This window comes from Orussus abietinus, unplaced genomic scaffold (assembly GCF_000612105.2).
Source record: "Orussus abietinus isolate OABI.00-Male unplaced genomic scaffold, Oabi_2.0 scaffold81, whole genome shotgun sequence".
Lineage (NCBI taxonomy): Eukaryota > Metazoa > Arthropoda > Insecta > Hymenoptera > Orussidae > Orussus > Orussus abietinus.
In genome coordinates, this window is record NW_019394962.1 from 403,977 (window position 1) to 428,677 (window position 24,701).

At 45.8% G+C, this 24,701-nt stretch overlaps 1 protein-coding gene across 1 annotated transcript; it reads left to right on the top strand.

The window, feature by feature from the left end:
- Window positions 1-2,943: 2,943 nt before the first annotated feature.
- Window positions 2,944-14,921, top strand: LOC105695208 (regulator of G-protein signaling 17). Its single transcript, XM_023433561.1, has 5 exons — window positions 2,944-3,049; window positions 11,264-11,541; window positions 12,374-12,382; window positions 13,473-13,851; window positions 14,438-14,921. Exons 1-5 carry the CDS (start codon window positions 3,041-3,043, stop codon window positions 14,693-14,695), a joined length of 933 nt encoding a protein of 310 aa, XP_023289329.1. The 5' UTR covers window positions 2,944-3,040; the 3' UTR covers window positions 14,696-14,921.
- Window positions 14,922-24,701: the final 9,780 nt, after the last annotated feature.

The window sequence follows — 24,701 nt, forward strand, 5'->3', positions numbered from 1 at the left end:
TTAACTCCACTCCCTCGATTATACTTACGGCTATATTTATAGTTATAACTTTAAATTCCTACTCATTAGGCTCGACTCAGGTAGAAATGAAAAACGTTTTGAATTTATATATATCGTCTGGACCTAACACTTTAGAAACTTGTCCATGCTAGGCCTGAAATAGTTTCGCCGTTTGGCCGCTAGGCGTCGACAATTCGCCGATACTTGTAAACATTCAAAAGTCAAAAATAGTTAAAAAAAAATAATAAAACAGATTCTAAAGTGAGAAAAGTAACCGAACGAATTTTTGAAACGTTTTATATACTCTTGTGCGCATTTAAAATGTTCGTGATTGAACAGAAAAAAAAAAGACAATGAAACCCGTTACTGAGCGTGGTAGCAATTATTTTTTGTACATTGAAGGATCAATTTATCAATTTACGGGGTCCTTGGTTATTTTGCCTTCGATCATTTCTCATCCGAGGACATTACATGTCCGATATAAATTGGAGAGCGATCGCAATCGATCTTTAACCGGTGGTCTGCGATTTTGCGTCCTTGGAAACAATTGTTCAAGCTCTTATCGCGATCGCTGTAAGTTTCCTTTTCTCGAGTCTTGGCATATGTTTAACATCGTTATAGTGCTACGTTCAAGTTCTCCTTTCTATGCTCATTGATCCATTCGCGGAGTCTTTGAACTCGTACAGTCTATAACCTTCAGCTGCAATAGTACCAGTACCTGTTAGTGCATACGTGCTGTACGCTTATGCTTACGTAACTAGCGGTTCCATGTCGAAGCAACAGATACTGAAAACCGCATCTAACGACGCTAAAACTTTTTTAATATTACTTTCCATTTTACTAAAGCATTCAGATACATCGGGGGTCTACTTTACGATACAGTAAGAGAGAGAGCATATTTTAGTTGTCGAGTACATCGTTTCCGTAGATATTACATGTTTCAGTATTTGAAGTGGTCCATGATGCGATAATTCGACGTGGTATCGAGATTTTTAATCGAGAAAGCAACTAGGTATACATATGTATATTTACATATTCTACCGAGATGACGATCGCAAGCAACGCATCGATAGAGTTTGGGACTTTAGTGTCTTCAAATTTGCATAAAGCGTCATATAAGTAATCGTTATCTATATCGCCAATCTCTTTCCAGACTAAAAGCTTCGCTCGAGTAAGCAGTCATCCGACATGGCCAAGAGCGAACTAATCTGATCGGAAAGTCACGGAGGTGTTAATTAATTTGAACGAAACCCGTAGGCAAGTAAAGCCGGCCAAATCATTGAGAAAGTGGTCGCACCTTATTTGAACGTCTATATTTCATGATTTTAAAAAGAGAAATCGGTCCCCGAGCGTCTCGACGAGGCGAAAGACTAAAAACTGCAACTAGCGAGGGAGGCAAAAATTTCTGCGCAATTTTCGAGTGGAGCAATTTTCAAAAATGAATATCGGGAGCTCGTTCCAACCCATGGCTCTGGGTTCGATAAGTCCTCGAAAGGGCATATCGCGCCTTGCCAATCGCCTAGGCAAATCCAATCCGAAATAAGGAAGAAACGGAGGAAGTCCTTTCGAGGTTATCGATTCCTCCCGATTTCCGCTCTTCCCCCCGGAAGCGAAGTCGATTTTCCGCGATCGGTCCCTCCCGATCTCGGAGGAGGCTCGCCGTTAAATTTTCACGCCTCCGCGCCACATATGGTCCGTAGATCGACATTCGTCCCAATTTGTTCCAGGGCGAATATTCGTCAAGCCCCGAGGGCCGTGCCTCCCACGGGAAAATAAACAAGGATCGATCAACCCGACCGAGGTCGTCGATCTCTTCCGGTCCGCGAACCTCGACCCCGGAAGCGACGGTCGCGCCGGGCGCAAGCTCGGGCCGCGCACGCGCCCCCTCGCGCCTTACTCCGCAGGCGTGCTCGCGGTCCCGCCTGACGTCGGCGGCTTGGCGCGCCGCGACGCCCGCGTCGGCGTGGGCGAGCCGGCAGTGGTGGCCGGGTATCCCCGGAGAGAGAGACGGCCATATTGGCCGAAGTTTGGGAGTTTCGCGCGGCGGCATCGGACCTCGCGGGGCGCGCGGAGCCTCGCCACCCTCGGGAACCGCGACCTCCGGCGGTGTCGTCGGACCCAGTGCGCGGCGCGGCTGCCGCGAGTCGACCTGGCCCTCGGGACCGACGCCCGGGCGAGCCTCGGCGTGCGTCGCGGCCCGCGGTTGCGCGCCCCGCCGCCCAGGTGGCGCCAGCGCGGCGGCCGCCGCGTCCGCCAGGAGAGAGCTCTCTCTCCCGCGGGTGCGGGAGCCGTGGGCCCGCGAAAGCTCGGCTCGCCTCCCCCTCCGCCCGCGTCCCGCGGCCGCCCGGCTCCTGCCAATCGATACGCTCGCGCCCGGTCCCTCGGCCCCTCTCCCTTCCGGGCTCGGCCGCGCGCCGCGAGCTCTCTCTCCGCGCCTGTCACCACCGAGCGGCGGCGGCGGCGGCGCACCCCGCGCGGCCGAGGGACTATTTTTACTCCTCCTCCAGCGCCGTCTCCACCACCACCTCCACCACCGGCAGAGCGCGCGGCGTCCTCCTCGCGAGGTGCGTTTAAGGTTAGACCGGGACCGGAAGATCGGCTCGCCCTCGGATGGGCCTGGCTGCTCGACCGCGCGGGGGGCCCTCCCCCTCGCGGGCCCCGCGATCCTTGAGCTAGAGGGCCCGCAGGGCCCGCACCACCGTGCCCCCCTCTCGCCCCGGTCGGGACTCCCCGCCGGACCCCGGCGCACCCCCGGCGCACCCCGGCGCCGATGGCGGAAGGATGCGCGCCAAGGGTGGAATAACCCGGGCCGAGGGGTGCACCTGCCGCCCGGACCGCGCGAGAGCCTGACTTCGTCCGCACCGCCTCCTCGTCGCCGCGCGGACCAAGGGCATGTGGCCCCGGGCCCAGGCGCCCCAGGTCGACCCTCGAGGTCGGGATAAACATCGCACCCGCTCCTCCACCTGCTAGCCTGACGAGCGACGTGCAGCGACTTCGCCCGGGCTTGAGCGAGCTTGACTCGCCGTCGATCGTATGGAACATGATAGAGGTGAGACGCCGTGGATTGCTCCTCTCCCCGGAAGTGGGTTCACCCTCCTACGGGATTTACACCCCCGTGCCTTGCTCCTTTGTCGCCCTGGCGGGCCTCTCCGGTTTCGAGCCGAATCGGACCTGGACGTAAACACGATTCTTGCAGAGGGGTGGACGGCGGGACAGTTCTTCGTTTCTTATTTTTTTTTTCTTTCGTGGGGAGGGACGGGAGCCTGATTAAGGTAATGGCAATTATTTATTCGGTTCTTCTTTTGTTACGATACGTCCTATGAGATGGGCGAGCTAAGGCAGGTCGGAGGGGTATCGAGCGAATTGGATCTCGGGCAGCCCAATTTTATTTATCAAGGTACTTGGTGCCGTTTATTAATTCATAAATTGAACTTAAGGTTATGAGAATCGCCAGATTTATTGACTTTTCCGTTGCATTATTTCGGGTTTTGTTGATACTTCGCTGGTGGGCGTTTATGCAATGATGTAGAAGCTGGTTAGGTGTTATAATTGATAAGATGTTGCTTTTTCGATATCTCAGCTTTTTGTGTGAAAAGATGCGAGTACTTTATTGATTATCGCGAGAGAAAGTGGAAGTTGCATGTATTGAACTTCATTTTCGATTGGGCACTTCTTGGGAACTCGAGCTATCTGGGGTCTAGAAGTGCGAGATTCCCGCGATCGGTCTAGGGAATATGACCTTTAATGTAAGGTGGATTAAAAACACTTTAGAAGCAGATTCTGGTGCAGCGCGCCGGGCAAAGTATGAGTCTTATCGTCGTGTTGATTGATTAGTACGCAGTGCCGAGTCGTAACAGCCAGGATTGATAAAAATGTCCTGTTTATGTACTTTACATGAAAAGGAGATAATTTGGTTTGTTGGATTACTCCCTTCCTTGCAGTTTATTAATTTCTTCCCTTGCATACATTGAGATCATTGTTAAACTGCAAGATCGGCTTACAAATACACCACGGTTTATCAAATTAATTTATATTTCTGTACCACAGAACCTGTTAAAAAATCTCGGAGTTCACTTTCTAGAAATTTTGGCAGCTTCGAGAGACATTAACCGATTGCTCTGAAGTGAAAGTTCGTTTACTCGGTGCTATATCCAAGTTCTGGAAGTTCGATTTATAGGAAAGGCCAAGTAACGTCCTCCGCTTCGAGGGAGATGTTAATTTATACAAAGACCCTCCTGACGCTGTTAGTTTGATTTTAGAGAGAGAGAGATAGTCGACGTATGTCCAAATTGATATTACGTCTCTATAGGGACTTGGCCGATATGTTCGGAAATATTACATACCAATATCGAGCCGACGAGTCCATGTCGTGGACGAGTTCCAATTTAATTCCAAGGCTGCTTTTCGCGTATTTCGGGGCCGATGGTCCGGTCTTGCCTCAAAGTGGAGTACTTTTCTTCGGTACGTGGGATTAGCTCCCTGTATCGGAGTAATGGTATTCCCTACTAAGATCGAGCGGACACATCCGCTTCGCGTGGCAAGCCCGAGTTTAATCCGGAGCGACATTGTTCCGGAATCCATTCTCTAATCTGTCTGGTTCGTTGATTCGATTTCGCACCTAGTCAGGAAAGTTTTCCAAATTTGTTTAACCGTACTCTCCTGCCGGAGACTTACTCGGTTAGAAAGGCGTTTATACAAAATTTAAGAGAATCTTGTTAAGCGCCCTAGTAACGCAATCCTTGAATTTCATGCCACTTCTCGAAAGGAATTAAGGTGAAGTGAAACACGCCGAGGAACTTGATCAACGTCGATAAAGACGATTTTTCAAAATGCCTACGTTGCCGACGTTCGTTTTTATATCGACAGCTGTGTCGAATTATATTGTGTATTGTACCAAATGGCATATTCCACATGTCACTTTCGTACAATAATTATGAAGAAATCGAAGTAAAACTCCAGAAATCCTCTGGATTCATGCCTTCTGGGCCCTAATTGACTGCGGAGGGACCCCCTGCGCCATCTGTGATTTCCAGGTCAATTAAATTTTCACTCCGAGACCTCGTATTCCCATCGTTTTAGCATAGAAGCGCATACAACACTTTTTTTGCCTTTATCCCGTTCAAATGCGAGTTTATCGATTACCAGAGTGTTCTAAATTGTCGTAAAATTGTCCTGACCCTTTCGATTCTCATATCAGAGCCTTCGATAATTGTATATTGATCAAAATATGAGAGCTCGACGCCATTTTGATTCTGGTCTGGACCGAGTTAAAAAATTTTTTTGAAAGATCCAATTTTGAATGTGTCAGGACAATTCTTAGCTGATCAGGAGTGATGTGTCAAAGTTTTGGACAGTTTGGCCTAATACCCTTAAAAAAAAGTGTTGTATTCGAATCGACTTATTTGAAGGATGTTTCACTTCACCTTAAACAATGAAATTCTATTAGCAAAATTCCATACAAGCGTAGTCCTCTGCTCAAAGATTGAGAAAAGACAGGTACGGGTAGATTTGCACAGTTTATGTTATTTTTATTCCGAACTGGAGCGGAACCGCAGAAAGCACCAAATTTTTTTTTTATAGTTTCTTAACGTAATGATAAAATGAAGAGGGCTTATTTTTTATGCACGTAAAATTATTGCGAAAATGTATCGCACGGGATTCGCGATTTTTCACAGTTTATGTTGGTAAAATGATGTTTAGCGATCGTTTCGCCGTTTTTTTTTTCTTTTCTGGCAAGAGTGCCAGGCACTTGAGAAGTGCTTACCCCGTGCTCTCGTGCACGAGGAATGGAAGGAGGAGGACGTTTTTGCGAAATTTATAGAATTTTTCGAGATTCGTAGAATGAAGTAAGTGCTCTCAGTGTACGTGGAAAGTAGGGTTGAGCACTCTTGCCGGCAAAACGGCGGAGCAATTGCCGGTCATTATTTCGCCGGCATGAACGGCAAAACGGCAAATACGGCAAAACGGCTTAAAAAGAAAAAGGTCTGATAATTCACGAGCCCCTTCTCTTTTTACGATTCTTTTCGGTCTAATCGGATTTTCCGGTTCCCTGATTTTAATTCATCCCTGGAAATTGATATTCACCGATAGTTACGTAATTTAGATCCGTAGGGGATGCTAATTAAACGAAAAGAAGTGTGAAACGTAATTTTGCACTTACCATACTTCTTTTTTCAATAATCGATACGGTATAACTTTTGCAGTATTTGGCAACAGAAATCGATACTTCAATTTTACGTGTCATATATTTTTTCTATTACGGTTGAATTAGAAGAGGTGAAGTGTATCTGTATAATATAAAACCATATTATTAGAACGTATGATCGCAAGAACATGGAATATATTCATGCAGATCATTTTATAATTGATTTTATTAATACCAAGCTGATTTCATTTGATATCTGGGCAATGTATTATTATGCAAAATATTTATAACTTAAAATAACTCTTAGTGGAAATAGTGAAAGCGCATTGTCAAATGTCGGTGGTAAAAATTCTTAAAGAGATTTCGGGAGAAGTTTTAACGAGACGCGAAACTTATGAAAACGGAGACAAGTACTTCTGTCCAAATTTCATTTAAAAAGTGCTTCCGGTGCACCGTCAAAACGACACGACAGCCCCCGGTTCTCTTTGTTAAAAAGCAACAGTGTTGAACAGTCAGTGGACAATTTTTCCGTCCGTCTCAAAGAAGAGATTTTAACAAAGCAATGAAACTTTGAGAGAGTTTCTTTCGGCATAAACAAAACAAAATTCTTTTCGCAAATCTAGTTAGAGCGTGTCTTCTAGCCAGAGAATACTGCAAAGTATACGAGAGACAACTTGGAGAAATAAAAAGTAAAATCACAGAATTGTTGCACGAGACGTTGCTGTAACTTGTTTTTCTTTTTTGTTTGCCAATTTAAAGTAAAGAAGAAATTCGAAAGGAGTAAATCAGTTTCGATGCACCTTTTCGTATTCCAGAGCGTGGACAAACGAGATACTCGATCCTCAACTAGTAAATGTAGGAAAAATAATAGTTAGCTTTCGGTAAATTAAAAGGAACCGTAATTAAGATTTTGAGGTTTAAGTATCAATGATAACTTTAGTAGGATTCATTCCGACATAATTACCGAAACATCGCACGATGTTTTTGAGTAAAAAAAGTGCACGGCGAAACGGAAAAGCAAGTTCCACAAAGGAAGTAAAACAGCTTTTTAGCTTTCGTCCACCACCCGCGTATCCGAATCGCAAGACCATCCAACTCAGAACCAGTCAGTGATAACAGTCAGTCCCTTATTCCAAGTAGTAAACCCATTTAACGGCCAGACACTATCGCGAGCCATAAGTCTTCCCGCCAATAAATACAAGACGGTCTTCCAGACTACAAAACTCCTGGAACCCGAAGAGACACAAATTTTCCTCGACCTCCTACAAAAGGAGCCACACTGAACCTAGCAACTCCGCAGGAATACGAAACTTCCCCCATTAAAAAAAAAAAAAAAAAAATGCGCTATCCCAATAAAACAAAGACAAATCCCAGTATCAAAAGATTCCATGCAAGTACCTCGAAAATCTTGTACTTATTTCCCCTACAACCATTTAATCCAACACAAAGTCAATCGAAGCAAAATAACATGCGTTCCAAAATAAATCGATAAACATTTCGAATAACATGTACCAAAAATTACGAATAATTACAACTCCTGTCTCGTACTCGGAGCAGGACGTTCGTTTAAGGTGAAGTGAAACACGTCGAGGAACTTGATCGACGTCGATAAAGAAGATTTTTCTAAACGCCTACGTTGCCGACGTTCGTTTTTATATCGACAGCTGTGTCGAATTATATTGGGTATTGTACCAAATGGCATACTCCACCTGTGGTTTTCGTACAATAATTATAATGAAATCGAAGTAAAACTCCAGAAATCTGTGATTTCCAGGTCAATTAAATTTTCACTCCGAGACCTCGCATTCCCATCGTTTTAGCATAGAAGCGCATACAACACTTTTTTTGCCTTTATCCCGTTCAAATGCGAGTTTATCGATTACCAGAGTGTTCTAAATTGTCGTAAAATTGTCCTGACCCTTTCGGTTCTCATATCAGAGCCTTTCTATAATTGTATATTGATCGAAATATGAGAGCTCGATGCCATTTTGGTTCTGGTCTGGGGTGAGTTAAAAAATGTTTTCCAAAGATCCAAATTTTGAATGTGTCAGGACAATTCTTAGATGATTAGGAGTGACGTGTCAAAGTTTCGGACAGTTTGGCCTAATACCTTAAAAAAAAGTGTTGTATTCGAATCGACTGATTTGAAGGACGTTTCACTTCACCTTAAAGCTTTACCGTCACGTCCAACCGAAATAGCTAGCCTCTTTTGGGATAGTCCGTGAGAGAACAAAAAGGGGCTTAAACATACGGATGTACGTATGCACGTGAAAAAAAAAAAAACCAGAAGGAGAATCGTTTACGAGGGTGAGTTAAAAAATTATTTCCAAAAATCCAAATTTTCAATGTGTCAGGACAATTCTTAGATGATCAGGAGTGACGTGTCAATGTTTCGGACAGTTTGGCCTGATACCCTTAAAAAAAAGTGTTGTATTCGAATCGACTGATTTGAAGGAGGTTTCACTTCACCTTAAAGCTTTACCGTCACGTCCAACCGAAATAGCTACCCTCTTTTGGGATAGTCCGTGAGAGAACAAAAAGGGGCTTAAACATACGGATGTACGTATGCACGTGAAAAAAAAAAAAAAAGAACCAGAAGGAGAATCGTTTACGAGGACCAGGGCAGCCTGGACGAACCGCGCGTTCGTGTGTCCGACGTACTCGGGGGCGAGGTATGGGTTCGTGCAGGCCGTCGGTGTCTGAAGGGTGCGATTATGCTGGAAAATACTGGCTCTCGTACTTGGAGCCCGATCGATAGACGCGTGTCACACGTTATTGTTCGCTCGCGCGAAACCGGTGTCGCCCGGAATAAAAAAGGCGGCCAAGAGTTTTATTTCGCTCGCGCCTCAACGGATCTCCTAGGTGGAGGCGCAATCGATAAGCGCCTGGGTTGCACCGATGCATTTAACGGCAGCCGGATGCACCGACGCACCAATCCCGGGCATAATTCGGTAAAAGCGCCGGAGTTTGTCAAATAGTCCCTTCCCCGGCCTCCAGGCGCAGTAATGGATGCACCCCGACCTGGCCGACGAGTCGGATTCGATCCAGAAAACGGATAGCCTCGATGCGAAAGGGGATTTCGTGTCACGCGAAGATCCTTCACCGCGATTCCCGTCTGCATCCCCGATTCCACCCCTTTCGCTCTCCGTTCTCTCCACGGCCGGGAAAGCTCGCGTTTGGGGAGGTCTTGTACATAGGTCCGCTCGATCTGGGTCATTGTAACGAGTTTTCAGTTCAAGCTTCTCCGTAAGTCGGTTAGATCGAGCACGCTTCCGAATTACGGGGCTGGTTGCTCTTCCGCCGGGGAATTTTACTCCCCCCTCGGTGCGGATTGTCCCTAGAAGCTACCTCGTCCGAGGTGAATGCAGAACTTTCCGCGCTTTCGGGAAATCCTCAGCTCTAGTATATGGAGATGGTCCATTCAATTCGGATATATGTGCCCATAATTATGAAAGTGGTCTAAGTCAAAATTAAAAAAAAATGAGTTTATCAGTTATTTCACGCCATACTATTTCAAACGAAATTAATGCAATGTAATTTCGAAACAAAAAATATGTGACTTAGACCACTTTCATAATTATGGGCACAATTATCCCATGCGGATAAATCATCTGACAATTTCAGGCGCTATGGGAGATGTTACGGTACGTTTTAGAAGATCGGCTGTCCGAAGGGTCGGTTGAGAAATTCAGGAAAGAGATATCATCCTCGAGGGTTTGATACGTCAGGTCGGGATCTGATCGTTTGGAAAAGACAGGAGGTGCAAAGTAAAGCGTCGGAGCTAGACAAATGGAATGAACGAGAGAATGAAAGAAGGGTTGCCACGATACCAAAGTATCCTAGGAGGTGTCGAAAAGTCGTTACTCCACGAGGACAAGATGGCGTCGAGTCCCTTGCTCCAGATTTCATACACGCCGCTTACTTCATACGTGCCCGAGTCCTCTGAATTCTCTCTCCATCAGGAAATCCCTTTTCCTCGGGTATCTTCGGTGCTCGAGAAATGGGTGGCAGGAAACGTCGAAACGTCGAGGTCGATACTCCGAAAAACGAGTCCGCCTCTCGTCTGCGAGGGACATTACGGTCGGGCCTATCGGGGATCGCTTTTCGCGATCTATGCCGCCAGGCACTCGAGGGAAATTGAATAAATTTCTAAAATTTACGGGCATTAAGGTGAAGTGAAACACGTCGAGGAACTTGATCAACGTCGATAAAGAAGATTTTTCTAAATGCCTACGTTGCCGACGTTCGTTTTTATATTGAGAGCTGGGTCGAATTATATTGTGTATTGTACCAAATGGCATATTCCACCTGTCGTTTTCGTACAATAATTATAAAGAAATCGAAGTAAAACTCCAGAAATCCTCTGGATTCGTGCCTTCTGGGGCCCTAATTGACTGCGGAGGGACCCCCTGCGCCATCTGTGATTTCCAGGTCAATTAAATTTTCACTCCGAGACCTCGTATTCCCATCGTCTTAGCAAAGAAGCGCGTACAACACTTTTTTTGCCTTTATCCCGTTCAAATGCGAGTTTATCGATTACCAGAGTGTTCTAAATTCTCGTAAAATTGTCCTGACCCTTTCGATTCTCATATCAGAGCCTTCGATAATTGTATATTGATCGAAATATGAGAGCTCGACGCCATTTTGGTTCTGGTCTGGACTGAGTTAAAAAATGTGTTCCAAAGATCCAAATTTTGAATGTATCAGGACAATTCTTAGATGATCAGGAGTGACGTGTCAAAGTTTCGGACAGTTTGGTCTAATACCCTTAAGAAAAAAGTGTTGTATTCGAATCGACTGATTTGAAGGGGGTTTCACTTCACCTTAACGTCGCGACCTGTACACACAATAAATGGGTCAAGCGAGGCCGAAGTGTGCCGCTACTCTCGCAATTCGCAATATCAATAAATCGCCACTCGAGGAACCCCTTGGCAATGATAACGAGATTTACTCGGCCGAGGTAGCGACGTCTTCTCCCGGTGTACTTTGCCGGAGGAGAAGTCGCAAAGAGAGGCCTCCTCGCCCCCTGGGCGGAGAAACTCCGTTTTTCCTGGCCAATTCGCGAGATCTAACCGCTTCCCGTTCCGGGACACCTAACTATTTTGGTTTCGATTGCAGATGTCGAGTGGACTCGGTGCAACTGCAATGGGCATCGGTGTTAGTCACGGGCCTGGCGGCGGTGAAGCTGTCGCAGGAGGTTGTCGCCTAAGAGCCCAGGGCCAGAGCCAGACCTCCGGGAACGCCTCCCAGCACGGGAACCAGCAACAGTCCTCCCAACAGCAGCAGCAGCAACAACAACAGCAGCAGCAGCAGCAGCAACAGCGACCGGGCCTGATGGGGCGGTCCAGGAGGGACAACTGTTGCCTCTGGTGGTGCTGCTGCTGTAGTTGCTCGTGGTACTACCGCTCCTATCTATTCTCGTACTTTTGTTTGCCTTACGCCGTTTTTTAGGCCGCCTCGCTGCGCACGTGTACTACTGACAGCTGGCCTCGTGTGCTTCGCTCGTTCCTGCCCGTGTGTCGAATCATTCTGCCCTAGTTGCCGATGTAGTAAAATCCCGAAACCTGCATCGTGGGTGCATTTCTAGGAGAAATATTCTCCCTGTCGATCCAAGGTGCATCTTGGATATTATTGATCTCGGGAATTATTTCTAGAACCCTAGCCACCGTGATAGCGTTAAGTGTTAATTGCATGCAATACGATGTAACATCTTGGACATAGATACAATTTTGTTTTCGCGATATGTCCCGGTTACGAGGTACTGTAGCTGGGGGAAATTGGTAACCGAGGAGCGATATAGTGCTGTTCGAGAAGAGACTTTGCGTTCTGATTCGGCACTTAGGAGGGAATGATGCACCTTTCCACTTGTCTCGTTCAATTAGCAAGATTGCTTGCTTTTTTTTTCGCTTCATAATTTTTTTTTTCCTTTTTTTTCCGCGTGCCGCGTTTACCTTTTATCAATGGCAATCGCTGCGAGCAATCGTTTTGCTCGTGTTCTAGGAAAAGCACTTCGCCTCGGTAGAGACTGCGTGTCTGTTCTGCCTTCCTGTTGGAAGGGAAAATACTTACTTGGTAATCATTTGTAACTGCCATATGCAGAACCAGGTCGGCAGCATTATTCCATTTGATTGCAAACTATTACGCGTAAAACGTTACCTGGGTATTTAATGCACACATAGGCAAATATGTATGTATACATCCCTTTTTTATGTTTCATGCTGCAAGCAGGAATAAATGGTGAGCAATGAACGCTCGACTGATATTCATCTTTCATAACTTTAACGCGGCTCGAGACATGTTTAGAACGCTGAAACGTTATTAATTAATTGCCATGATAGAAGCGGAAAATTATTCTCATGACGTGTCATAGAGAAAATATTTTTCGAACCCTGATATACATTCCTGCAGGCATTACGAGTAACTTTACGTACGATGGACTCGTACAATTGCCTATCCAATAGCAAGCAAATTTGCGGCAATGAAAAAGCTATATGCACGACATAAGCTATGCACAACACAAAAAATTGCTCGTACGTGCACAGTCGGAGATATACAAAAGCATTGCATTGCATTTAATTTATAGTGCATATTGCATATAACCATCTCATACATATATTGCTTCTGAATTTGAACCCATACTTTAAAGAATCTCTCAGTCATGAATTTCATACATTAATAATCATCTACTAATCAGCTACTTATCCTAACACGGGGTATAATTGACCCGAAGCATAAAACATTACATATTGTCCAGATTACGTTCTCCGATATTTATTAGCAATAAAATTTGTACGATGGAGATTTTGACACCGACATACGATCGTATGTTCTCTTATTCTGATTTTTATATCTTCCGTATTATAAATAATTAATAAAGGGTCGTACGAGTACTTGAACAAAATGTTCAGGCAGCAAGTGTAGTACGCTACCAATATTTATTAGCAATAAAATTTGTACGATGGAGATTCTGACACTGACATACGATTGTATGTTCTCTTATTCTGATTTTTATATCTTCCGTATTATAAATAATTAATAAAGGGTCGTACGAGTACTCGAACAAAATGTTCTGGCAGCAAGTGTAGTACGCTACCAATATTTATTAGCAATAAAATTTGTACGATGAAGATTCTGACACTGACATACGATCGTATGTTCTCTTATCCTGATTTTTATATCTTCCGTGTTATAAATAATTAATAAAGGGTCGTACGAGTACTCGAACAAAATGTTCAGGCAACAAGTGTAGTACGCAACTAGTAGTACGATAACGATTTCGAGGACCTTCCTAACGAGATATTAAAATATCGAGTTCTCTTGTTCACAGTTTGGCGGCAGTCGGCCGAAATTCAGGTGGACTCGGAGGTACCGGTGAACGTGGGGGTGTCGGCGATGACGGTGGCGTCACTGAACTCGCGATTGCAGGTGCGGAGAATGGTTTCGACAGCCTGGACGGCTTCGACGGCGGCACCGAGTGTTGCAGCCTGGAGGAGATCAGATCCTGGGGCACGTCCTTCGACCGGCTGATGAAGAGCGCCGCCGGCAGGAAGCTGTTCCGGGAGTTCCTCCTGCGGGAGTTCAGCGAGGAGAATATCGCCTTTTGGCTGGCCTGCGAGCAGCTCAAAAGGGAGAACGATCCCGAGAGGATCGAGGAGAAGGCCCGCCACATCTACGACGTCTACATATCGATATTCTCGTCGAAAGAAGTAAGTTCCCCCGCGGGCCGTGGAAAAGCGCACCTCGGGAGGGCTCCAGCCTTTCATCCCCGGGATATTAGCATCGCGCATCTCCCCGGGTCCTTTCACGGGGTCTGCAGTCCCGAGTTAACGTTTCATATCCCGCCGAATTCCGTAGGGCGTAACAAATTGCGCCATTTGTCTCGCCCAGGGTAAAAGAAGAAGGGTTTCTTACCTCCCGAAAGCGGGGGCGATTCGTCGCCGTCTTCCAAGTCATTTTACGCCGAGTTACTTCTCCGTACCTTCCTTCCTGGTTCCGCTGCAAGTCCTGGAGTGCCACGAAACACGGAATTTCGAAAAACGAGACGGTTCGACCTTATTCCCGTATCACGGTGTGCATTAGAAATCGCATCACCGTTCCCAAGATCCGATGCACGCATTTCAGCGATAGCATGCACTTCGGATCGAATCCCGTCGTTCCTCGCGACCAACGTGGCATAAAGTCAACCTCACCCGTGATAAAGGATTCCCACGAATGCGCGAAGTAACGAGGAAGTAAGGCGGTTTTATTATTCACCCCGTACGGCCCGTCCTTACGCTTTCTTGTCTCTCTCAGGTGAGCCTGGATTCGAGGGTGCGCGAGATCGTAAATCAGAACATGGTGCAGCCGACGCCGCACACGTTCGACGAGGCGCAGCTCCAGATCTACACGCTGATGCACCGGGACTCGTACCCGCGCTTCGTGAACAGTCCGATCTACCGGAAGGTCGCGAGGCTAGGGAACGGCTCGTCGAACCCCAGCGGAGGCGACCAGGAGCACGGCAGCGGGAAGTCCAAGTCCAAAGAGTCCAAAGCCAAGTCCACGGCGACGTAATCGCGGACAGGGTGCCACCGGCGAGGTCGATCGGCGGAGTCGCAGCCTCCCATCCGAGTCCTGGACCGACCCGATCTCGATCCAACGATCGGGCCCGAGGAGTCGCGGGACGCGTCGCCCTCGTCGAGGGGAGCGCGACAACCCGGAGGAGCCACGCCGGCGTCGTCGCATTCGTCGAGGATAACCGCTCTTCCATGCCAAGTCGGGGCCACGTCAACTGCAAACGTGATATAACAATGGACGCATACTCACGAGCACAGGGACGCGCGGAGGCACGCCACGGGGTGTCGCGGGAGTACCCCCGGGGCCGCTCCTCGAGGTCCCCGGAGGTCGCCGCGGAGGAGGCGTCCCGGAACCTCGACGTTCCAGCGGGACTCCTCGACGACCACCCGTCGAGCCTCTCTCCCTCGGGGCTTCCCGCGTCGCTCCGGACTCCTACCAATGGCCAGGTCACCTCGAGGGCGACCTCGCCGGCGGGATGGAACGTCCGGGGGGACGGCGGTCGCCGGAGGAGCAGATTCAGTCCGGTCTGCGGAACGAACGCGCGTCTTCTGTGATAAGCTTCTCCGTGCTTGGGCCCGCTCTCGCGCGAACGATCCGCCGCTCCCCGGACCGTGGCGTCGCCGACGGGCGGTCCCCGCTCCGCGTCTCGACGCTGCTACTGCCACTAACCACCCCAATCGGCCACCCGTGCCGGGCGGCCGCGCGACCGCACACCTACACTCGCACACCCCCGCTCGGGCGCACCCTGGCGTCGCGACGCCGCGCGTGGGCCCGAGCCAAGGCCTAAGAAGCTTCGCTCTCGCGGTGACCGCTGCGACCGAGACGTCCGCCGATTTCGGAGCTCGACCGGGCACCGAGCGAGAGCCGAGAGGGTGGCGTTCCCCGGGCGCCTGCCGAGACCAGGGGCCGGCAAATCTCCGCGCGCGTCCTCGGAACGATACCAAAGATAGGGGATGAAACTCACTCGTCGAACGGCGAAGACCCACTCGCGCACAGTCGGCCGAATGCGTTGCCGACTACTGCCCGTTGTAGATATAGATACGTATACACCGCCGTAACGGGATGAACAAATAATAAATTAATATATAAATATATATATATATTATACATATATACATACATACGTATAAATGTACCGTTCTACGTAGGTGCAGGGTGCGAATCGTGAGAGCCGCGCGTACCTCGGTGGTGGCGTTACGTTTTCTCTCTCTCTTCCTCTATCTCTTGCTCTGTTTCTCTGTCTCTCTTTCTGTATCCGGGTCTTTTTCTATCCGTCTGCCCTTTTCCTTTGCCCGAGGGCGACCGATCGGCCTTTATGTGCCCCGACGTGCCGCGGTTTGGAGAACCATCGGTACGCGGTTCTCCAAGATGGCCGATCGGACCTCCTCGCGCTTCTCCGCGTTTTTGCGCGCACACGACGGAGGACGAGGTGGAGAACGAGGAGGATCGAAAGTATACGTGCCCGGTCGCTCGGTGACGTATCTTCTCGCCTGCATCTTTCGTTATAATAAACGCACAATTTTTCTCAACCTTCAATAGCTCCGGTTCTTTCTTCTGACCCGATCCGCCTTGGCCTTGGTTGCGTTTCCGCGTCCTTTATCGGCGACTCGGCTTCGCTCGCGGTAAGGTAAGTCTCGACTTTCCTCTCTCTCTCTCTCTTTCTTTCTACCTTTCTACCTCTCTCTTGGCTCCGGGTGGCGTCCTCTGTGTTTACCACCGTTTTATTACGCCCTCCTGGGTCTCTCGCTCCGGGTGACCCGACACCCTTAGGAACTCGCGATATCGAGAATCCGTTAGGGGGAGAACATGTATGGGGAGTCGTCCATGCGATGGGGTTACGACGGTCGTTTGGAAAATGCGGATCGTTCTCTCTCTGTTTTAGGACTCTTCGGAGAGACGATGGCCCTTCAGTTCTTTTTTTTTATCGCCTCCAACTCCACAATGCGTCACAGGGACGAACGCCTCTCTTCGCGTTGACAATTGAATGAGCTGTTACCAACGAGTACTCGACGTCCTGTGTAGAGTCCTTCGCTTTGGGGTATTCAATTTCATTTTTGTGAAAAAATAACCCGAGATAGGAATTCTTCAGATATGAACGTATTTCAATTAGCGCTTAAAAGGGAGCGCTTAGGAAATCTATTTAAGGGGAATTTACGATACGTATTAATTTATTATGACCATCGTCCCGTATATACGTGCAATTTAATAGAAATATTATACGATCGGCTTCGAGAGCAAAGCGACGGATATGAAACTTCACCAATGACCTTACGACATGAAGGCGGCAACGATAGAGTTCAATGTCTCGTGGTGGGTGTACTAAGGCTCGGTATGTAAAACTTCCAAAGGTGTCTGCGTGAACGCGCTTAACACCTTTCGAAACTCCTGCTTCGGGAGACCCAACGAACTTCGTAGACTTAAAAGAACTTCTAAAAGTTTCTTCTCAATACCGATCAGGTCGGTCGAAACCGGAGGACGTTCACTCATCTTTTGAGCGAATGAAAATCTTCTCGCCTGGGTTATTTAAACCTATTAATCGGAATCATTGTTCGCACCCTGCATATAGGGGAATACTTTCGTTATGGATCCGCGTGCGTTTCGCGGGTTGGAAATGGCGACGAATCGTTAAAGAGACTCGCTTTAGGCATGAAGTGTGGGTGTATCAGTTCAGACCTTCGATAGTCATAAGAGGACACAAAACCATTACCGTGGATATTAAGCGAGAACCAATGGACAGCTTAATGAATATCAGTGTAATTACGCAAAATGATCCTTTGTAAAAGGCGATACTCGTTCGGTAGACTTACCTGTACGATTATAGTTGAGCGCGTCCGCACTTTGACGGCACAAACCCCTCACGGACATTCTGTGACAATTTCGGCAGTTTCTCCGCAAACGGGAATTTCCATGTGCACAATTCATATATACAATGGGAAGCTCGAAGTGATGCGGCTAAAGAGTATCAAACGTCTAAAGTGACGGAATCATTTGAATATATATATATGATTAAAATATGATTATTAATCGCGGATCTATACATCCTCGAAGTGGGGTCGATTTAGCACCGTTCGAGATACATATACATCCACCCTGTGATTCACATATAAAATCACCCCTAGCTCGTTTCTTTTCATTTCCGGGCGGATTGATTGTAATTATCATTTATCGAAAATGTCAGTGGAAAGTTTGTGCCCTCGGAGGGTTTTCTCAAGTTGCACCCTCGGAATTCGCACCGACGCACCCTCTCGCCTCGAAATGCGCACAATCGCGAGCTGCGCTCGAAAGTCGCCTAATCGCACGCGACTGACATTAGAATGACAAGTCTAATCGCGCGTACAGGCCAAATTACGCGCACTACACATTCATGTACCCTGTGTATCGGTGATATATAAGGTGGTATACGGGTATGTGGGCCATTAAGAGCGCCTACACTTTTCCAGTGAGAATAGAGAATAAAGAAGAAACCTAGCCGTTGTGCGTCGGAATGCAGATTTGTCCTAGGATGAAAATCGGCCGCGCCGTGTCGCCCTCGACTCGCATTTAAAAGAAGCGCTTTGACGAGAGACCATCGAACGAAAAAGAGCGCGTTCGAGTAATTACGAAAAGTGAAGAGTATCCAGAGGCCAAGTAACCTTTCAAGAGGTTGAATAGTCAAACGGTGGAAGAACGAATTTTTATTTCGACCTTTTGTTCACCTACATTTTCGTATATTTCTTATTATTTTTTTTTTTTTTTTAAGCATTTGGTAAAGTATCTTTGCTGATCTCTTGCTGAAGGAACTCTGGCGGGAACTTAGACCCGCTGCACGTTAAACGTAAGGAGGACCAACATGGTCGACATTAAGGACACCTGAGGTTTCTGTAAGATATGTAGTACTTATCGATATACTATTACATTCTATAACACGTTATATTGACACTTTTGCTGAATAAAATGGCAGGGATAACGAGGAGAAACTCGCCTTGTTGACTTTTACACGTTCCTTGTCAAGGAATCCTACAACTTCTTTGTCATTAAGGTATCCCGGTACGGTCGTAAAATAATGATTACGCATTTCGCAGGAATATCTCGATAGGTCAAGACAGTCTCCTCTGGGAGATCTACATCTTTCCGACACCTTTATAAAACGGCATTTCATTTATTCTACTCCTGTTTGTTTCTATCAATATTATTTATATAGAGGAATTCCTCGTTGATTAGAGCGTATTACAGAATCCTCGGTTGCCCTGCGTTAGATTGCGCTTGCACCAATAATTAACCATCTTAGAGAGTTCGCCAATTAATGGACGTTTTTAAGAGGCTTCGTATGGAAATTAGTATATTTACAACTTACTGGAAATGTTGGTTTAATTTATTCGTGCATTGTTATGAATTTAATGTGTAGCGGACGTCTTGGTATTCGTGGGAAAAAGAGAGGTCCTTGTTGGGAGAATCTCTTGTTGGTCCTCGATAGGTAACATCTCAAAATCGTTGGTGACCCGATGCCCAAAAGCCGTAGGAATTGAACGCTATCGCGACGCTCGTTTACTCGTCTTATAAGAATTACGTTTACTGCGGGCAAAATCGAGCGGAACGGCGCGAAGTCAGTGTTGAGCCCATCGCACAATCAATGGTATCCAAAATAACCAAAAGCGACGTTTATATTGTAGTCACGAGTGATTTTCGAGATAACACACTAACCGATACCATGATTAGATATTGTAAAGACATTAATAGATGCATTGTTACCCGGGATGTACTACACAGCAGGTAATTTATGCAACTGATAGTAGATAGATACATTTCCACTGAGAATTACGTTTTCATCCGAAAGTGTTTTGCTCTCAGATCTGAATTTCGAAAATTTTCTCTTTAATAAATTGTCAGAGCGAGAGCACACTTTTAACACACTTGAACGGAAACATTGTCAACGAATTTTGAAATAAGCCTTCCTAAATAAAGAAGTGTGAAATCGGAGGATTGGTCGTTACCAAAGTGAAAGTCGGACTTTCGAAAGTCTGATTTGCAATTGAGCTCTACCGAAACGGTTTATGATAGGACACAACCACCCGAGATTAAATTTCGCCTGCACCCATCAAGCACACTATGTAACAGTTACATAACACAGAAGTAACATAATATGTAACGAAAGTCATTCAAAAGATACGTTGATGTCATATAATGTTGAATTATTCCGTTCCGTGACATTGTTACCAATTTGTCAGCAATGCAGTTACATATTATTAACATATCACATAATATGGTACCGATATGTTAGTGTACATTACACCATTCGTTATATAACTGTGTAGGAAATAGTACCATAAATTTTACGTGCATGTAACATGTTTCATTACATGTTACAAAGACATCTAACGGTTATATATTGTTGTTACCGTGATTGGTGGGCAGTTTGTGAGTTTTTAATTTTTCAACTTGGACAAAATGTTGCCATCTTGCGAAATCAAATCCTATATGCTGTACACGCGTGCTTTTGACTTTACTAGTATGTAAGAGGATCTGGAATTTCGAGAAGAAAAAGTTGTGGACTGTAATGGCTCGGTAATTAATTTCGAATCTTAATCGAAGACTGCATTTTTTATCCTGGAATGAATTTCACTCGTGACTGCTTCGCTTTGGCACTGAGTCTCGCTACACGGGTTCTTCCTTTCGAGAAACTACGTTGATGCGATTTTTTGTATATGTACCGGTTTATTTATAACCGACATAAGCCGACTGTCCAATCGAGGACTCTACGTAATTTCCTAAGATATTCATTATCGGACGATTCTTACGTACTGGTTAAGATTAATCGGTATCACAGTCGTCCGTAACACTTCGGAAGGTGAGCGATAATCCTTCAAAAGAAGCGCGATTGCATATAAATTTTAGGATTGGTCGCGTCGAAACGAGTCAAACAATATCCGAACTATATTTTCATCCCGGGATAATTTCTCGCACCTTACAAAAACTGGCACAAAAGAAACAGGATCAATACCGACCGTGCCAATTAATTCCATTCGGGATATACATTACCATTTTAAATTCACTCTTACCTGATTGCATTAAATTAATCCGTGGATTTAAGGTGAAGTGAAACATCCTTCAAATCAGTCGATTCGAATACAACACTTTTTTTTAAGGGTATTAGGCCAAACTGTCCAAAACTTTGACACGTCACTCCTGATCAGCTAAGAATTCTCCTGACACATTAAAAATTTGGATCTTTCAAAAAAATTGTTTAACTCAGTCCAGACCAGAACCAAAATGGCGTCGAGCTCTCATATTTTGATCAATATACAATTATCGAAGTCTCTGATATGAGAATCGAAAGGGTCAGGACAATTTTACGAGAATTTAGAACACTCTGGTAATCGATAAACTCGCATTTGAACGGGATAAAGGCAAAAAAAGTGTTGTATGCGCTTCTTTGCTAAAACTGGAGTTTTACTTCGATTTCTTCATAATTATTGTACGAAAACGACAGGTGGAATATGCCATTTGGTACAATACCCAATATAATTCGACACAGCTATCAATATAAAAACCAACGTCGGCAACGTAGGCATTTAGAAAAATCGTCTTTATCGACGTTGATCAAGTTCCTCGACGTGTTTCACTTCACCTTAAATCCCTTCAATTAAAACTATGCAAAATACATCTCTTCCTTTCGATAAAAGTACTTCTCCGAGGGAGCGGAATTACGTACACGAGCTACTTTTACAAGACAGCGTTGCTTAATTAACACTTTCTGTGAAAGAAATCGTCACCGGTGAAGATGGATGTATGCGAGGACAATTAAAAAGCCTATATACAAATTAACGCAATATGGGAACAAATCGGGGCGAACCAAGGGAACCAAACGTGATAACGTTACAGCTGGTCATCGCCGATCCAGCGGAACGATCGATTGATCTCCACCCCGTGATAAGCTGACTCGAATCGATGCGACCGGAAGTTGGAGATCGTCGGGCACGTCGCCGGGGCGTTCCTCGGCCGGCGAGCGACAATCGGAAAGATACGATCCTCGAGGACTCGCATCACCTAAGTTAAGGGAAGCTAGTAATAATTAACGGTTACGACAAGGTACTTGTATGCATTTAATAATACTTATATATAAATATATTAACGACGATAGGCTTAAGAGCGATAGTAACAAAACATACGGAGAGGAAGGAGCACAAGGCTGTCGTCTCGATTCCGGTCCTCCGTATCCTCTCTGGAGATGAAACGCGTCCAGACGAGGTTCGGGGAGAAGTGAATAAAGCCGAAGGCACGACGTTTTAAGGTGAAGTGAAACCCCCTTCAAATCAGTCGATTCGAATACAACACTTTTTTTTGAAGGTATTAGACCAAACTGTCCGAAACTTTGACACATCACTCCTGATCATCTAAGAATTGTCCTGACACATTGAAAATTTGGATTTTTTAAAAGAAATTTTTTAACTCAACCCAGACCAGAACCAAAATGGCGTCGAGCTCTGATATTTCGATCAATATACAATTATCGAAGGCTCTGATATGAGAATCGAAAGGGTCAGGACAATTTTACTGCAATTTAGAACACTCTGGTAATCCATAAACTCGCATTTGAACGGGATAAAGGCAAAGAAAGTATTGTATGCGCTTCTATGCTAAAACGATGGGAATACGAGGTCTCAGAGGGAAAATTTAATTGACCTGAAAATCACAGATGGCGCAGGGGGTCCCTCTGCAATCAATTAGGGCCCCAGAAAGCACGAATCCAGAGGATTTCTGGAGGTTTACTTCGATTTCTTTATAATTATTGTACGAAAACGACAGGTGGAGTATGCCATTTGGTACAATACTCAATATAATTCGACACAGCTGTCGATAGAAAAAAGAACGTCGGCAACGTAGGCATTTAGATACATCATCTTTATCGACGTCGATCAAGTTCCTCGACGTGTTTCACTTCACCTTAATCCACGTTAATATGGTAATCTCTGATAAAGGAGGCGACAAGGAAGGAGGCCGAGAAGGAAAGGATAACCGGCCGAAAACTGGAGCTCGACTTCGTCGGACTCTTCCTCGTGGTCCAGTCATCCTGTACATCGTCATGCATTAATTAATCGAATTTCGAAGTCGGATTTTGAACTGCGGTTCATCTCATCGATTAGCCAGTATCTTAAGGGAAGTGCAGGGTGAAACGTGAAATTACTTTCCCTTCGGCGTTACTTTCCGGTCTCGGAACTCTACGATATATATAAATATATATATAGTGTCATGTGGATTAACGTACGAGGATAGGAGTTGGTATTATTTATACCCAAGTTATTACGAGCAATCGTGTTCACGAGGGACCCAGCTTTGACTTACTCCTGGATAACGTCGTAGTAGCTTGGATACAAATTGTATGTCTTTTAAATATACTGCGTCAGTATGAGTGCAAGATTTTCAAAAGGGATCTCTGGTTCGAAGGTCGACCGCTTAATGTATTTCACCGAGAACCATTTGCATCTTGTGTTAACAATGAGCGACTTTTATCACGTAAATAATTGTTTCTATATAGAGCTCGAGGTGGCGTTATTGAATTCGTTGAGTACGATTCTCCGAATAGGAAATTAATAAATGACTGCTGATATTTCATAGGTTAGCGTGGTTATTGATTCTCCTCATTTCCTTTCTTAACGTATCTCTTCCAGAATCCTTGGGAAACTTATATCAAAAATTTGAATAACCTTGCGGTACGTTTTCCGATCGTATACACGCTGTTAACCCTTGCGAAACATTCATTCTTTTACCTAATCATGGTTTTTTAAGCGGGACATCTTCAAAGCAGTGGCAGCTGTAAGAAATATGAGAAAGTCACTATTTTACATAAATGTTTAGATACTTAGTCACGTAATAGGATAAAATTAAAATCTAGGAAATTATGATATCGGTATATTTAGCCTCGGAAAACAGTATCAGTTCGAGGGGAATTCTCAGTTATTGATCCCGGTATTGAGAACGTGGGCCCTTATGGGCGCCTATTTTACCAGCGTAGACTACGATGACGGATTCCTGCGTTACCGACCACGCAGAGTCTCGCGCGCTTCCGCGTCTCGACGCGCGGAGCGTGGGCGACGAATTTCCGAGACGAGACGTTTCGCCACCGGTAAGCGTAGGACTCTGCCTTACCGCGGCCCACTTGCGACCACGCTTGCGGCTACAGCTGCAAATCCCGGCGGGAAAGAGACCGTGGAGAGGCGAGCCTTCGCGACCGTAACCGAGTATCCGTTCCGGAGGAACCACAACCCCGGCTGAAATTCGATGCGATCCCCTTGTCCACGGCTCTCCGAGGAAGCCCTTGTTTGTCCGTCCAACGTAAGTCATGAATCTTCGAGCAGTTACCGGCTCGACGACGGCCATTCGTTCCCCTGACTAATGCTTTTTGCCAGATGGATTGATTCCTCGGTTAACTGGGATTAAAAATAGAAAATATCTCTTAAATGACAACTGGACATATAAACCGAGAAATTTAGTAACTGAAATGACATGCCGAACATTGTCTCGGTACTCATCGACGTCTGTTGTCATCGGACGATTAAGGTGAAGTGAAACACGTCGAGGAACTTGATCAACGTTGATAAAGCCGATTTTTCTAACTGCCTACGTTGCCGACGTTCGTTTTTATATTGATAGCTGTGTCGAATTATATTGTGTATTGTACCAAATGGCATATTCCACCTGTCGTTTTCGTACAATAATTATGAAGAAATCGAAGTAAAACTCCAGAAATCCTCTGGATTCATGCCTTCTGGGCCCTAATTGACTGCGGAGGGACCCCCTGCGCCATCTGTGATTTCCAGGTCAATTAAATTTTTACTCCGAGACCTCGTATTCCCATCGTTTTAGCACAGAAGCGCATACAACGCTTTTTTTGCCTTTATCCCGTTCAAATGCGAGTTTATCGATTACCAGAGTGTTCTAAATTCTCGTAAAATTGTCCTGACCCTTTCGATTCTCATATCAGAGCCTTCGATAATTGTATATTGATCAAAATATGAGAGCTCGACGC